Source organism: Triturus cristatus, chromosome 3_1 (assembly GCF_964204655.1).
Source record: "Triturus cristatus chromosome 3_1, aTriCri1.1, whole genome shotgun sequence".
In the NCBI taxonomy this organism is placed as follows: domain Eukaryota; kingdom Metazoa; phylum Chordata; class Amphibia; order Caudata; family Salamandridae; genus Triturus; species Triturus cristatus.
Window position 1 is genome coordinate 839,915,949 of NC_140583.1, and position 16,050 is coordinate 839,931,998.

The window sequence follows — 16,050 nt, forward strand, 5'->3', positions numbered from 1 at the left end:
GTGAAGATGTATAATAAATTGATTTCCTCATTTAACAATATATTAAACGACATCAAAGGTGACTGCAAAACCATCAATGGAACACATAGCCCCTTCTGGTTAGACTGGGGGCTTTACATGAAAAGACAAAAAATATGTATGCAAGATCTGAAGGCTTAGTCAAGCTAGCAAAAATAAGAAGCTAAACAAGTTGTATATGATTAAAAAAAACTACAGAATCTCGAAAAATGTGGATTTACAAAAAAAACATGACCTAGGGTGCCCACGGGCAAGTTATCCAGAATTTCACAGATTACCAATAGCAAGGTCTTCTTCAAATTTATCACTTGCCAATTATGTTGTAGAAGATTCAGGATTTCTGCTTATTAATTGAGATCCCTGGAAAATCCTATTAACACAGTTGATGAGCCTGAGGGGCTATTCTCTTCTAAGAAACACTGGATTGTTATATCCCCTGCAATTAATCATAAAATAAACCAAATGTTCCACACAGACAGATGGCTGTAAGACATCTCTAGCTCTGGATCCAATTTACCAGACATCTGGAAACAGATCCCAATTACATCTTTTTCAAGACGGTGGGCTTATCTGATCTCCATCTCTTCTCTGGCTCCCACCTATGTTCTCTGCCTTGTTCAATTTCTGTGTAATTCTGCCTGGATAGAAACGGTCAGTATCGGTACCAGTATACAAGAAGGCAAGAAGAGATGTTCCAGAAAATTATCAGGGTCTGACCATTCTGAATCAGAGCACATTGCGGTCTGATAAGGTTCTGAAGATCCACGTTAAGGATTGGACAAAGGAACAGAATACACACCCTAAAATCCAACCTTGATATTGATTGGGCATGTCTGCTATGCACAATGCAATGGCATAGGTACTAATGGACAGGCATGCTCTTCAGTCACGATGGGCACTATGCTGTGAATTTGTACACTCCCTGTGCGAACATGTTCCCAAGATTTAGGCAGAATTACATGCTCTTTTGGTTTATGCAGTACCTCTTGTTGAATCAGTGGGGTCTTAATTGGGTATTTCCAAGCAGAATCTACTGAATGTGTCACAACTATATATAAACCTTACCTGAAAAATACTATAAGGAATCCTTACAACAATATTCCCTTCCATGAATAAATTCGAAATAAATGATTTGCTTATACAAAAGAGTTAAAACAGAGGCACAAAACACTAGATTGCCTTTGTAAATGGAAATAGATTTTTTTTTTCAAATCTGGATCAATTGACTCTGTAGGACTACCTCTTGCATCAAGCATACAGTCTTGCATCCAATGATGCCTAGACCAACATTAACACTTGCAACAACCAAAATCACCAACTTTACCATAGTAATAAATCAAGGTACTGACAAATGCCTTGCTACACTACTGGGTAATTCCTGCACACTAAGGGACAGGCATCCTACAACCGTTCTTCTTTTCCAACGTTGCTATGCATTTTACTAGGATCATTCTAAATATGTTTGTCCATTTCATCATGTTATTTTTGGATCTTATAATTTATTGATATTAAGCCTTAAGATTTATAATGTAAGGCCCCTTTACAGTTGTAAGACAGCATGTTACTTTATCTAAAATATTTATTTTCATTTTTAGTGGTTACATATACTTTATAAGTATGAAATGTGCCACAGTCAAATAAAGTATTAACTAGAACATGGGGGCACACCTGTTTTTTTAGCTCTACACTATAAATAGGTGAATTGCTTACACCGTGAGTGAACTAACAGCAAGAATCACAAAGCTCAGGTAAAAAGAAAAAAAATCAAAAATCTACCATCACAGGTATTCACTTGCATTCGGTGTAGATTTCCAACTTTGTGAGGATTCACAAACAAACATACCCAGGCGTTCTTAACACCTATCCCTGTCATACTCCCAGTGGCCACTAATTACTCACACAGATTTTCTTCTAGTTGGAATATATGCTTGATAATATCCCTTAAAGACATACAACTAATTTTGTTTATTCTATAGAAAAAATATTTGCCCAGATGCATGTACCTTTTTGGAGCTAGCAAATGGACCGATTTGCAGAATCTGGTCATATGCAACCACAAAAAAGCCATTCTGGATGTACAAGACCCTATTTTGTGATTCGATAATCTATTGCCGAATCATAAAATGGGTTAGCGACTCGGCATTAGGAAGGGGCATGTTAAATGCGTCCCTTCCAAATAGCAACTCGCAGTGGTATGAGTGAATGTTTTGCGACCGAAATGCGGTCGCAAAACATTGGCATTTTAATGTGTACTTCAAGTAGGTAGTAGCCCATAGGCAAACGGGAAGGGACCCTTTTCCATCTTGTGAATGGTTGTAAAAACTTTAAGAGCAGGCGGGGGTGTTAAGGATCACTGCCTACTCTTGTAAAATGAAAAAAAAAAAATTTGCATTTTTGGTTTTGAAACACATCCTATTTTCCTTTAAGGAAAACGAGCTGCATTAATAAATAAAAAAAAACATTGCTTTATTTAAAAGCACTCCCATACATGGTGGTGGGCTGACCCAAGCAGTCCACCATCCCTGTGAATTTATCGATTCCCAATGGGTCTCAAATTTGACCTACCTCATGAATATTGAGGGAGGTCTATTTTCGACCCACTGGGAATCGTAAACAATGTAAAAACACACTGTTGTACATCGCTGTTTGCGATTACCTAATAGCGAATCGCAAAAAAATTGCTATTTGGTAATCGCAAACACAAACCTATGTACATCTGGTCCCTTATTCTGTGTATAAAATTACAATCTCTACATCCTCTAAAAAATTGGGAGTGTTGGAAACTTTTCAACTTTCCTTACATAAGGATTTGTACTTTCCTTCATGCTTTTCTTATAAATAAATCTAATCTTGGAAGTTACACTGCTGACTTCAAGGACCGAATTGATACACTAATCTAGGAGAGAATATTTTTCCTCATGGTTGACTCACATAGATGTGCATTTTAACTCTGAAGCGAGCCCTGCAATATTGCAATGAAGGAGAGCAGCAGCCAGTTACAAGTCTAGTGTAAACTGTGTTCCAATGCATCTAATCATCTGGCTGCTAGGGTGTGATGATCCAAAATCTTCACAAAGAAGTGAATTCAAATTAATTTTGCTACCCCATGTACAGACATGCATGTGAAATTGTGTATGCTCGTGTATTATACACTTGGAGCATGTGCTTACTTTTTAGTGTGGGGGAAAAAAAGTAGGGGAACTGTGGGCAGAGAATCAGAGGGCGGGAATAACCCAAGGATTGGCTCAGTGGGCGGAGCCAGAGGTGTGGCCAGAATGCCGAAATATTCCAATTTTTAGTATTTGTTTGGCATTTCACTCCCCAGTTTAATCAACCAATGGATACACATGATTATATAAAAGGTTATAATGAGTTATTGACAGTAAAACACATTCACAAAGTGGGATATGCTTCTAATCACAGAATGTCCCAAATACGATAAAATGTGGAAGCACAAGCAATTTTTCGCTGAGCCATGGAGTTTGTCATCAGCACTTCTCCCTTTTTCCACAACAGCAGTTCAAACATGAATGGCAAAATATCCTAGTTTGCAAATGTTTTATATATATAACTCTGGCTCTGCCATATTTGCCTCCTAATGCAAGATCTGCTGCATGATCTGATCATTTAAACTAATAAATTGTTTATATCTCAAATGTATCAAAAGTTAACAAAAAATGTGACTTGTTTTGCTGCGGAGTGGATGGCTTATTGCAAAGGTTGACTGATCATCTTTCTCACTGTTGCATTTGTATGTTACACTGGTGCTAATAGGGCAAAATCTTTCCAAAGACTGTTACCATGTGTACACGTCAAAATAATAAAATATCAGAAAAAATACTGCATTACGCTGCAGCCTTTTTTTAAAATGCATAATTTAGTCAACGCTGTGGCATAATTGTGTCCTCCTTTGCTGCATATTTAATTCCAGTGACCCCACAGCAAGCAGCACATGTTAAAAATGCTTGTGAATGAAGCAGAGAGACTGAAGTTTGCGAACTTAGTTTGGTGTGCGTGCCAAAATCTGCATTGCCAATCCCTGGTGAGTTGCAGCTACTACTGCTGAAACAAAGCCAATGGAGCCAACTATGGGTGAGGCAGACTGGCCTCAAGGGCAGGTCTGGCCTTAGCACTGGTGGTGCCCTGTGCATTAATGTTTGTTATTGCCCCTCAATGACAACCTCTGCCATGGATTCCCTCAATACCACCCTTTAACAGTGCACCTCAAGTCTCCATAACCACAATCTCTCTCAGATGCATTTAATTTGATTTACAGCGCCACTCATACCAGTGTAGGGTGTCAGAGCACTTTACATCACACACATTACTCAGAGACAATCAATATGTGTGTAAATCACTGAATAGAAAATGTTACACAAGACTAAGGACTACAAGGTGTAGGAGTCACATGACAACCATACTACTAGGCGGTATAGTTTAATAGTGATTGGTCTGGAGAAACATAAACTCAGAATTTTAAAACTTAATACCATGGTTGGGGGTTCTCTTTAATAATCAGAATTGAATCTGTCCAAAAGAACACTTTTTGCAACATTAGGATAATCAAAGACTGGGGGGAAAAACATAACGCTCTAATTTATACCTTGCAGGTTGTATGCAGCTCTTAGATGAAAGTTAATAGCTCACTGTTGTATGTTAGGATTTTAACTTATAAACTACAAGTAACAAAAAGGAGCTCTCTGACAAAAGCAGTAGCCCACTGACCTATTTACATTATGTGCACTTTGTGATCTGTGTAGGAAGCTGGAATCTGACTGCATGGTTGCCCCCACTTTTTTCCTGGTGTTTTGCTGGTTTTCGACTTAGTCTGCCTGGGATCCTGCTATTCAGGACCCCATCCTATCTGCTTTCTCCCTTAAATTGATTACAAGTACTATAGGTACACTCCAGATTGGATTCTGGGGTACCCTTATAAGTCCCTAGTATATGGTATACTATGTACCAAGGGCATAGGTACCCCAGAGGCCTACCAGGGGCTGCAGCATGTATTGTGTCACCCCTGGGAAGCCTTCCAAAATGACACGACAGGTCTGCTACTGCAGCCTGGGTAAGGTGGTGCATGCACCCCTTACTGAGATATAGGTTCACTATATCTCTCCATATCACTGCACATATAAACCTATCAGTCACCCCTATGGCAGGCCTTACCAATCCTGAAGGCAGGGTGCTGGGTTTTATGTGAGAAGGTGCCCATGCATGAGCAGAGCCCCTAGCAGCCTTCAGAACCTTTATTCTGGGGTTGTTTGCGATGCTGTACAAAAGGGGGTGGTGATGGATGGAGCATCAGAACCAATCAAACACTCACACCCAGTCAACAGATCTGGGTTTGATCCATCACCGTTCTTTAGCCCACTCTGCCACACCAGTTCAGACATGGCCATATGCAAATCAGATTGACCCTGTGCCTCATGGGAACAGTCCAGCCCGAACTGCTAAGCCATGCCTTTCCTGGACCGGAAACAAGCTTCCTAGGACCGGTTTCTGGCATTACAGCCGTCTTCAGCCAGGCTTGCTTGAATCCAGTGGCAAAGTGAGCAAGGGACTCACGTCTGAGCATACCCTGCCAACTTATGGCGAACAAAGTGGTACAAAAGGGGGTGGTGATGGACGGACAATCAGAACCAATCAAACACTCACACCCAGTCAACAGATCTGGGTTTGATCCATCACCGTTCTTTAGCCCACTCTGCCACCCCAGTTCAGACATGGCCATATGCAAATCAGTCTGACCCTGTGCCTCATGGGAACAGTCCAGCCCGAACTGCTAAGCCATGCCTTCCCTGGACCGGAAACAAGCTTCCTAGGACCGGTTTCTGGCATTACAGCCGTCTTCAGCCAGGCTTGCTTGAATCCAGTGGCAAAGTGAGCAAGAGACTCACGTCTGAGCATACCCTGCCAACCTATGGCGAACAAAGCGGTACAAAAGGGGGTGGTGATTCAAGCAAGCCTGGCTGAAGACGGCTGAAATGCCAGAAACCGGTCCTAGGAAGCTTGTTTCCGGTCCAGGGAAGGCATGGCTTGGCAGTTCGAGCTGGACTGTTCCCATGAGGCACAGGGTCAGACTGATTTGCATATGGCTATGTCTGAACTGGGGTGGCAGAGTGGGCTAAAGAACGGTGATGGATCAAACCCAGATCTGTTGACTGGGTGCGAGTGTTTGATTGGTTCTGATGCTCCGTCCATCACCACCCCCTTTTGTACCGCGTTGTTTGTGATGCTGCCAAACCATGCACTCTTAAGTGCATTATAACCAAACGGTAAATGCGAACTTTGGAATGGCTGCACGGAAACATGTTGTATTTGGTGTCAAACACTTTGGAATCATACCCCCACACCAGTAACTGGTGTGGGAGTATGATCCCACCCTTCTAGAGGGAGAGACATGACAGCACCGGTATACCCGGTACCAGCAAACAGAGCCCTGGCATCACAAAATGGATGCTGCCAGCCACAGACACGAGTCTGCCCTCCTGTTGCTGGACGAAACTCCGGCAGGGGAGGCCTGGACAATAGGTTTCCTGTCACAGGGAGGTGTCACCACCTCCCAGAAAGGCGTTAGTGTATTGGGGCTGGGTGGGTGCACTCCAAGAGTGCTTTGAAGTTCAGCACTGGGGGCACATTTGGTGTCCCTGTACATAGTCCAGCTCAAACCGGTTGCAGGGGCTACCAGCCCCTGCAATGGCGCGAAACTGGACAAAGGAAATGGGTGTAGCCACCCCTCTTTCCTGACCCTCCCCTAGGTGGGTCCCTAGAGTTTGCCCCACCCCTTCCTTGGGTATAAGAAAGGAACCCCTGGCTACAGGACTTTAGATTACACCTGGACAAAACCCTGATACTGAATCCTTAAACTTCAACGATCTACATTGAACTAGATAAGTAAAGAAACTCCCTTGGAGTAAAGGAGTTACTCCCCTGCAAGGCAGGCACCAAAGACAGATCTGACCGGTTTGCAGCTCCGAAGCTCCCACCAGACTCCGAAGAATTTTGCAACACAGGAGGTAGGTTTCCGTGGTCTTAGAGGTGGAACAGTGCCCACAGCAAGTCTGAGGCCCGTATCCCTCGTGGCGACTGTGCAAACCGAACCCCTGGACACCACGTCACTTTGCAGAAGCATCAGCTTTCCAACAACTCCTGCAGCTAAGCTTCGGATTACTTATAGCCCTGACCCCGGGCAGCAGCATTTGCACTGAAGATTGCCCGCCTACACTCCATGAGTGTTCCGTGAGCTGGCCCTTTGTGTTTTCTCTCGAGGTCCCTTCGCGATCCCTAGTCCGTCGACTGGTGGGTCCCTGTGAAGGCAACTTTACCTCTAATTAGGTTTACCTGATTGCTCCAGACGTGTCCTGACTCTCCATTGCTTGGGGAGTCCCCAGGACCTTGCTGGTCCGCACCGAAGCATCTTTTCTCTTCCTGCATGGGTTGCTGTTGCCAAGGCTTGTTGTGTTAAAAACGTGGACCGACACCCCAGCACTCGACATCCTTTGTGGGACAGCTCAAATCCAGCTTCTGGTTGTCGTCGACGCCTCCTGGTCCTCGTGGCTGCAGAGTCAAGCTTCGCCTCTTCGCACTTGAATCACCCAACATCGGCTTGGATCACACCGGACACTTTTCTCCTTCCCGGCAGCAGCACTTTGCAGTAGATAGCCATTGAAATCAACGACGATCCCTGACACCATTTGACACCTATGCACCCGGCTTCCCTAGCTGAGGTAACTCAAGTACTCCGGTGCTCCCGTGGGTGGTTTCTTGGGGTCCCAGCGATTCTACGTGCTTTAGGCACTGTGTCTAGTCAAATCCTGGTTCTTATACCACTTTCTTAATATATGGTTTGGTCCGCCCCTAGGGCCCATTGTATATTGTGAGATTTACTGTCGTTTTAGAACTGTATTATTGTGTATCTTGGACTCTAATCATAAAGAGATTAGTAGTGAGTGTTTAGAAATAAATACATATATTTTATATATACATTGTGTAGATCTCCTTTCATTTGGTCATTCAAGAGATTATAGACTGGTAAAGCAAGCTGCTTTACACTCCTTCAAGACTTAGCCTGAAGGCTGCTCTCCATAGCTACCACTAGGATAGCTTTCAATAAAAGTTGTCTTTAAACCTATCATCAATAAGGGTTGTTTGGACTGGTACAAGGTGCCCACTATAACTAGTGGACAGCATATACCAGGCCAACTTCTCATAATCTGTATGGTACATGTTCTTTGCAGCAGGCACATTAACCCTCTGAGCTACCTTTCCATGAATCAGAACTTCCACTAGACGAAATGATCTCTCTCTAGGAAGAACATTAAACACCAGTCATCATGACATTTTTATTGTTGCCGAAAATTGCTGGAGGTCAGGAAGGAGGCAGCAAGCACTTTTAAAACCTTAATATACTTGCAAACATAATGCCTCCACCCAAAGTCAGCACACGGTGCGGTCACACCGGTTGCACTGCCCTAGAGCTGGCCCTTCTCAAGTGTCCTGTGACCTCAGTGACAGAGTCACTGTCGCTCTAGGGTGTGCTGCTTCATAGGCCTGTCTGCAAGACTGGAGGTGAACTTCAATATGGATTGTGGTGGACAAACCTTGAAGGTTAACCCACACTTGCCACTGCTAGGGTCCACCTGCTGGTGCTAAGACACCAGGGCTTCTAAGGTCTAGCATGGGATTATGCTCTCTCAGGAGAGTGGTATGGTGGACTGGTTATTAAGGCTGAACCTGTTTCCCCAGTTACAAATTCAGTAGCTCTGGCCATAGTGCCACATCCTCTCCCCCACTAAACACCATACTGCTGCAATTAGAAAAACTCACACTGCCTTCAACTGCAACCCAATTGTTGCCAGCTATAAACACCTGGATGCGGCTCAATTTAAATGACGCAGAGCAATATGCAGCCTACAAAAAAAAGTGACAACATCCTGGAAAAAGCAAACACTCATAGGGAATGCAAAATTTAGCAAACCATGTGAATTGTAAGCAGGAACAACATGGTTACCTTAATACGTTTACACTCACTATTCAGAAATCAGTGAGTGCTTTTGCCTGAAAAGTTAAGGACATGACTACAGGGCCCTGAATGGACCCATTTCAATGCCAATTGCTTATATCCTTACAAAACGTAAGCAGTATGGTAAAAAGACCACATCCCTGGACGCAGAGCCGCAGTACACATTTTGTTTTCCAATCCACACTTTGCAGTACCTCCAGGATTGGGGCACTAGTTGCAAGCCCAGGAAAAACAAAGACAAGAAAACAAAAATAGCGCTTCACTGGCAAACTCTGTAAAAGTGGCGCTAAAGTGTTTGGGTGTGAATAAAATCAAACTGGTCAGTTTGCTACCAGCAGGCGTGCAACGCCCATTGGCACACACACAGCCGCACCCGAGCACTTGACAGGTCTTTTAAAGACCATTTGCATGTCAATGAGGCCTTGCTGTTGTTTCACCCCTCCGAAGAGCCCCTGCAGCTCCACTTTGCCTATTGCTTAAAGATTAAGCCCCCCCCGAAATGTCTTTGCCCCCCCCCCCGAAATTTGGCTCTAGTACCGCCTCTGGCTACCAGTCTGACTTACTTTACTTAGTTATTTTTCCTATTTTTAACCTTTTATTCCAGATGCTGCACATTTCCAGCAAAAATTATTTTCTTTTTTGGATCCATTTCACAGGGGAGTAAATAAAAGAAAGGAGAGGAAAGAGTGAAAACCCCCGTCTTGAAATCTAGGTTTTCTGTAAGAGAAGAACTGCTAGACAGAAAGAGAGGGAAGAGGGAAAGAGTTAGGGGGAGGGGAGAAGGCAACGGAAGCTACAGAGCAGAAGCGGACACTGTATTTTTCTTCTCTGGGTAAGAAGAAAAGACAGAGTCCTGTTACTTCTCTGCTGCCCGTCCTCGAACGCCGAGCTTTATAGGCGATGGTTATTTCTTGCGTCCCGGGACGCATTTTCAAAATAAAAAAAGTAGGGGAACGGAATCGCTGGAATTGAAGAAGTAGGGGCACGCCGTGCCCTGCCGTTCCCCCCCACTTCGACCACTGGTGTAGACCACTACTCCGCCGAGGGAAGTACATTTGCACTGTGCGCAACTCCATACACTAAAGTAGTGGAATTGTGTTTTACAAAAAAAAACTGAAGAGAAGGACAAATCCTGTGAAACGTTATGATTTTGCAGCTTATTTTGGGAACACTTTATTAGTGCTTCCACAATAAGCTAAAACACCTCTGTTTCCGTCCATGGAATGCAGCATACTTCCTACATACGAGCTAACACCCCCACGCCATATCACTAAACTCTGTAGCCCATAAACCACTAGTTGCATTGAAGCTTACAAATTGAGAACCTGAGCTAATGTAACAACTGTTAGGTTATTTGGAAGGGAAATATGAGTGGAACATATGGATGCATGCCTCTGATAAAGTGAGACCGAAAAACGGATACTACCTCTAAGGCTCAGGCAGAGGTCTTGGACAAATATGACATCATTTGTATGTTTATGTATACAGATAACAGTAGTAACCAGGTAGTACTTTGTGAATATTAGGCGTGTAAATTCAACAAGACTGGTCTGTAATGACTATATAACTCGTGTATATCAGTAATCACATGGTCGTTTCGATTCTAATAACTCCACTTTTCCAACTCAGCCTACAATAGGCTTCGCCAAGAGCTGTAAACACTACATAAATACAAATACCATAACAGGTCGGTTTTTTTTGGCTAACAGCTAAGTATGCGATTTAAGGTTCATGAAACAATGGGTGTGCATTATCAAGTCAATTACGCCAGGGTAGGTAATTTATCACTCATGTATTGTATTCAGGGGCAGATGCTGTTCCTCTGTCTTTGGGCTTCAGTTATTATGTTCAGCTTTGCTTTCTAGAATACCAAAAGCTGTAATTGTGTCCGTTCATGAACAGAAAGAATGCTTCTACCGTGTTACAGCGTCTAGTGTCACTATAAGACAATTACGGAGGTTAAGCCCCTCCCCAAGCAGAGCAACGCGTGTCAGAGATATGTCATCCCTGTGTGCAACGTAAGGGCTGGAAAAAGCTCCTCAGAAGGTGCCGAATCAACGCATGCTCCTTGTGTGCAACTATGCTTTGAGAGCTGTTTCAGACGCTGGCTTACGAGCAGCCACTGGGGCTAAGAATACCTGCTATCTGGGACACGAAGGCATCGGCTACAAGCGACATCTCTCAGGCTGCTGCCACTGACGGCTGTCAATCACCCAGGCTGGAGGTCACAGGACGAGCTTTCATAGGCGGAAGTACCGCCCACAGCGCCAGCAACTCAACCTCCTAAAATCCACCCTTTCCGGAAACGCTAGAAATGTGACGTATGTGCGCGCCTGGAACTGAGGGAGGACGTAAACGAGGGGATATATAAACAGCCAGTACGGAAGAGATTCCAGGCTTACGGAGGCGCGTTACGGTGTGGCTGTGGGGAATTTAAATTTTAACAATCCTGCGCTTTTAGTTCACTGCAGAAGAAAAATACAGTGACCACGTTTTTGTTCTGTTTTATATCACATTTCTGTTTTTGCAATATCTTGCTGTGTGACATTTCATTTTTTTTTCTTTGACACGATCACCCATGGTAAAGTTCTTGTGTCCATACAAATAATGAATTTCAGTTGTTTTACCTTCTTGTCCAATACAAGGGCTTACCGAGGAGAAAGTGAGCTTGCTTAGGGCGGGTTCTGGACGACAAGCTTTCTAAAACTCAAAATCAGGACTCGTCAAGGACATGTAAGACTATATTTTGAGTAGCCACTGTACCATGAGAGGTAAAATACTTTTTGGGACTGTAATAATAGCAGCTCCAGAGTCAGGCATTTTTGTAATAAACATGCCAACCCTCCCAATTTAAATACTAAACTCATGTTCTTGGCCAAAACGTTTTTTTTGTTTCTTTTTTTTCCCACTTAAAAAAATCCATCACCTCGGGAAATTAAATTTCACGATTATTTTTTCTGGATATTTCTTTTACCAGTTCTGAAAGGTTGACATGTATTATGTACACACTTCTCTTCTGAACCCGTTAGTGAGATTTTCATTTCAGAAACAAAACATGTTTGCCAGGCATTTACATGTTAGTCACAACGGGAAAATGAAATGCACGTTCCATAGTGTGATTAGTATATGTTAGCTCAGACACACTGATGATGGACTGCAAAAAAAACTTGGGTTGTTGTCTTGGCGTGGGAGTTGTAGGAAGGTTGAGTATTATGTGGTGATGTTGGTTAGACTTCACCATGCAGTACCATCACAAAATCAAAAGATAGTGTTTGGATTCTCATTAATACATTCTTAGATCAGTCCTAAAAGAGTGGCAAAGAGCAGTCCGGCTTTACTAGAGGAACATGTTAAGCATTTCAGAGTACCAGCATGGACGATAAGTAATTGGCATAGCTCAATAGAAGTCTTGACACCAATTAATAAAAATAAAGTGTATTTTTATCTTAATTTAGACACCAAAAACAGACAACGTACCATTCATATAACTGGAATTATGGATTTCACCAAAACATAAATCACAGCACTTCACCTCTGCAGAAATTTTGCATTGCGGTCAATGGGAAAGAGTGATAGTGGCAATCGGTCACTTGCAGGTCGAGTTTAATTAGTGCAGAGTTGTTCTGGCTGTCCTTGGTGCTGAGCGGCAGCCGCCGGTGCTGGGAGGACAATGGATGCAAAAGCTCAACAACAGGGCCACAGCCGTGGTCAGTTGAAGATGTTGCGGGGTTCCCTCTTGGTCCAGCGTTAAGTGCAGGGGTCGGTTGCTGGACTGGCCACCAACAAGCATTAGAGCAGTAAGCTCAGCAGGATGCTTCTTTGACGTCCGGGGAAACTCGGTAGCTGCCTGAAACTTCATTGAGGGCAGGACTACGTTTCCCACAATGCACTGGACCATCTACTATTGGGCAATCCCTTAGAGGGCCCGATGACCTGCAATTCTTTGGCACCGGGGCGTTCATTTACCTGTAGTTTGCCACTGGTCCAAAGGAGTCGGAGATTGCTTTTGGCTCTCACAGGGGTCCCTCTGTCTGGGGGAACGGACCTTTAGCCTAGGATTAGTCTCGTTCATGCAGTTCCAGGAGTGTTGCCACAGATGCAGAGTATCCCTCTTTTGGTTTGTGCAAGTCCTGTTGTCGCTACTTGTCTCTTCTTTGTCCTCCTTGATGTTGGATCAGAACTGAGGTTCTTGTTTCATGGGTCTCTCTTAAATTCTAGATTTAGGGACATTGGGGTGTGGGTACATGTGGCGAATGGGCTACATGCCCCAGCCGCTAAACTGCTACCACTTCCGGGAGTGTAGGTCACCTTTTCTTCCCAGAACCCATTATTTCTACCACTTTTAAAATGGCATGTCTTCTTCAGTTGTACAAACCAGGCAGCCCACCGTAGAGGTGTGGCTAGCCTTTGGGGGTGTACACCTCCTGTATACTTACCTGATTTCCTGGCTTTCCAGGAGGAAATGTGCCTGGGGCAGGGGAGGGCTGTTTCCTGCTGTGGGAGGCAGCCCATGATGCATATAATTTGCCTTTGAAGCTCACCACCTTGATCTGCCAGTTCACCAGCCATCCTGAGAGGGAGGAGATGTGACCTCTTTACTGCTCAGACCTTTGTTCCTGAATCCTGAGAGTGTTCACTTTGCCTGGCAGGAGGTCAGAATACTGTCTTGTTGGTAGCAAGTGCGGGCTGCCAGCCAAAGCACAGAGAAGCTGGGCAACCAGTTAGGCAACCACCAAGGTAGTCACATGGGTGCATACCCCATCACCCTAGACATGAGATTTGTGTCAGAGGTGAGAAGGCACGTTGTTTGATATTTAGGTGGTACCATAATTAATCTAGCTACCCCTTGGTTTGACTGGGTGCTATCCCATGTTATCCAATGGACCGCCTATCACTTATAGTGTTCCTTAATGGTAAAGGCCACAATAGGGACATATAAGCTTGTACTTAAATGCCCATACCTTTATTTTAAGGCACCCTGCCTCAGAGGCTCAAGAGGCCTTCCTTAGGTGTGACTGACAAATTAAAAGCAGTGCATTGACTTTGCCACACATGGTGAGGACAAAGTCGAAATGGAGCAGTTCACACTATACCTGCAGTCCTCAATAGCATGACTGCTGGCAGTAGTTTACTTGGGACACTCAAGGTGGCACAAACAGTGCTGCAAGCCCTCTGGACCCCTTTACCACCAATGCCCTGGGTACCACTGGTACCATATATTAAGGACTTATAAGGGGGGGTAATGTCCTTGTCAATTGGGGATGCCAATTCATACATAACAGTTTTAGTGAGAAAGCGCTGGCACTGGGGCCTGGTTGCTAGGCTTCTGTGCACTGTCAGAGTCGAAAAACAGCATTTATTAGCCCAAATGGGGGCAAAAAGTGGGGTGGCATCTGCAAAGAGCCCTGTTTTCTTACAGGGGTGTATAGCCGGCAATAGCATCTGACCTGCTACATAGAGGTTCCTAGTGCTTCTTAACAATGTCACACTTGGTCTGCAGCTCACAAAACAAAAACATGTTTGCAATGGTAATGTAAAGGAACATGCCACAGAAGTTTGACATGCTTCTGTTGTCGCCTGTCGGCTTCAATACCATCTCTCCCTGGAGTGTCATTAAGACTGGTATACTTTTCCACCAAACCGTAAATGTCAACATTTGGGAACAGTTAAGTTGGAGATTCAGCAAACAAAAATGTATTTATGTTAAAATGGAGTAAGGAAAGCTTGCAAATTTTGAGAATTCTTAGAAATGAGAACTAATTGCAACTTAATTTGAAAGTATTTCTGCAGTTTATTTTAGCAAAAACGTAGTAATTGTTCTGTAGTTAGATTTAACAATGAAACTGGCAATATGCAGCACAACACTTACATTTATGTTATTCAAAATAAGAGAAACTTGACCCATTGGCATGGTTTCTTTTTAGAAATAGTTCACCAGGATTAATAATTTACTAATTAATGGGCTTTTGTATCAGCCCGTGGAACTTCTATCATTTTCAGAACATTTATTGACCCAAAGATTCCTTCTTCAACTATTGGAGGCTCTGACAGCTCTCTGGTCTTTGTGTCCAGGGCCAGAAGGTTTAAATCCTGAAGATATTTTTTCATCCCATCTTATTCTATTGCTAAATCATTTTCTTTTGTTGAATATCACTTTATGGAATTCTTAACTTTATCATATGTGTCTATTTCGTGGGTTTGAGTCCTGAATAACGTTTTATGAACCTGGATACAACCACCTTGCACTTTACAAACTTTTCAAAAATCTTTTCTTGGTATACATTTTAATCCAGTCAGGTTTGTTTTCAGATTTATTTCTCTAAGCTCTAACTAACTCCATGTCAACTGTTTACTTAGTTATTCTTATAATTTTCTACTTTCTGGTGTGAGATTCATTACTTAATTTTCTAAAGACTTAAAGGTTCTCTTAGTAATTCTCTCTTTTCATAAACCAAATTTCTCTTCTTTTTGTTCTTCCTACATAATTAATCAATCAGGCTACCGTAGCAAATTAAGTCATTATGTGTGTTAAGTAGCTGAGCCTTGATGTTGAGTTTCCAATTAAATCTTTTAACAGGTCCCGGTACATAGGAGGAGGGTCTTAAATCTAAATTCTATGACATCTACCTTTACCCCCGCCATCTTGACCTATTCCATTGCTAAGTAAGTGGTTGGTAAAAAAGTTGTGTGGCATCAAGGGCGGAGGATGCTGTGTCTGGATCAGCATGAAGGTTTTAAGGTCCCATATGTGTTCAGAAATGTCAGGCATGGAGATTGTGCATGATAGGGACATGGAAAGTAGCATAGGAGCTCATGTTGTTACACTTCCGGGTTAGAGGCAGAACCTTCAGGGCAAACAGGACAGTGCTAGTATATATTCATCTCACATGCACCTGGTAACCATGAAAACATACACTTTCTAGGATATATGATCTAAAGGACACCTTCAAAGCATGAACATCTGCAACCCTACGAAAGGACACAAAACACAACAGCATTGTCAACTT

General features: G+C 43.3%; 1 protein-coding gene across 1 annotated transcript in view; it reads right to left on the reverse strand.

Moving 5' to 3' along the window:
* MTX2 (metaxin 2) overlaps positions 1-11,356 on the reverse strand; it is a 337,394-nt gene extending 326,038 nt beyond the window's left edge. The window contains exon 1 of the mRNA XM_085645229.1: positions 11,182-11,356. Coding sequence (XP_085501355.1) covers positions 11,182-11,221 — 40 coding nt within the window. The 5' untranslated portion in view covers positions 11,222-11,356. The remainder of the gene's footprint in view (positions 1-11,181) is intronic.
* Positions 11,357-16,050: the final 4,694 nt, after the last annotated feature.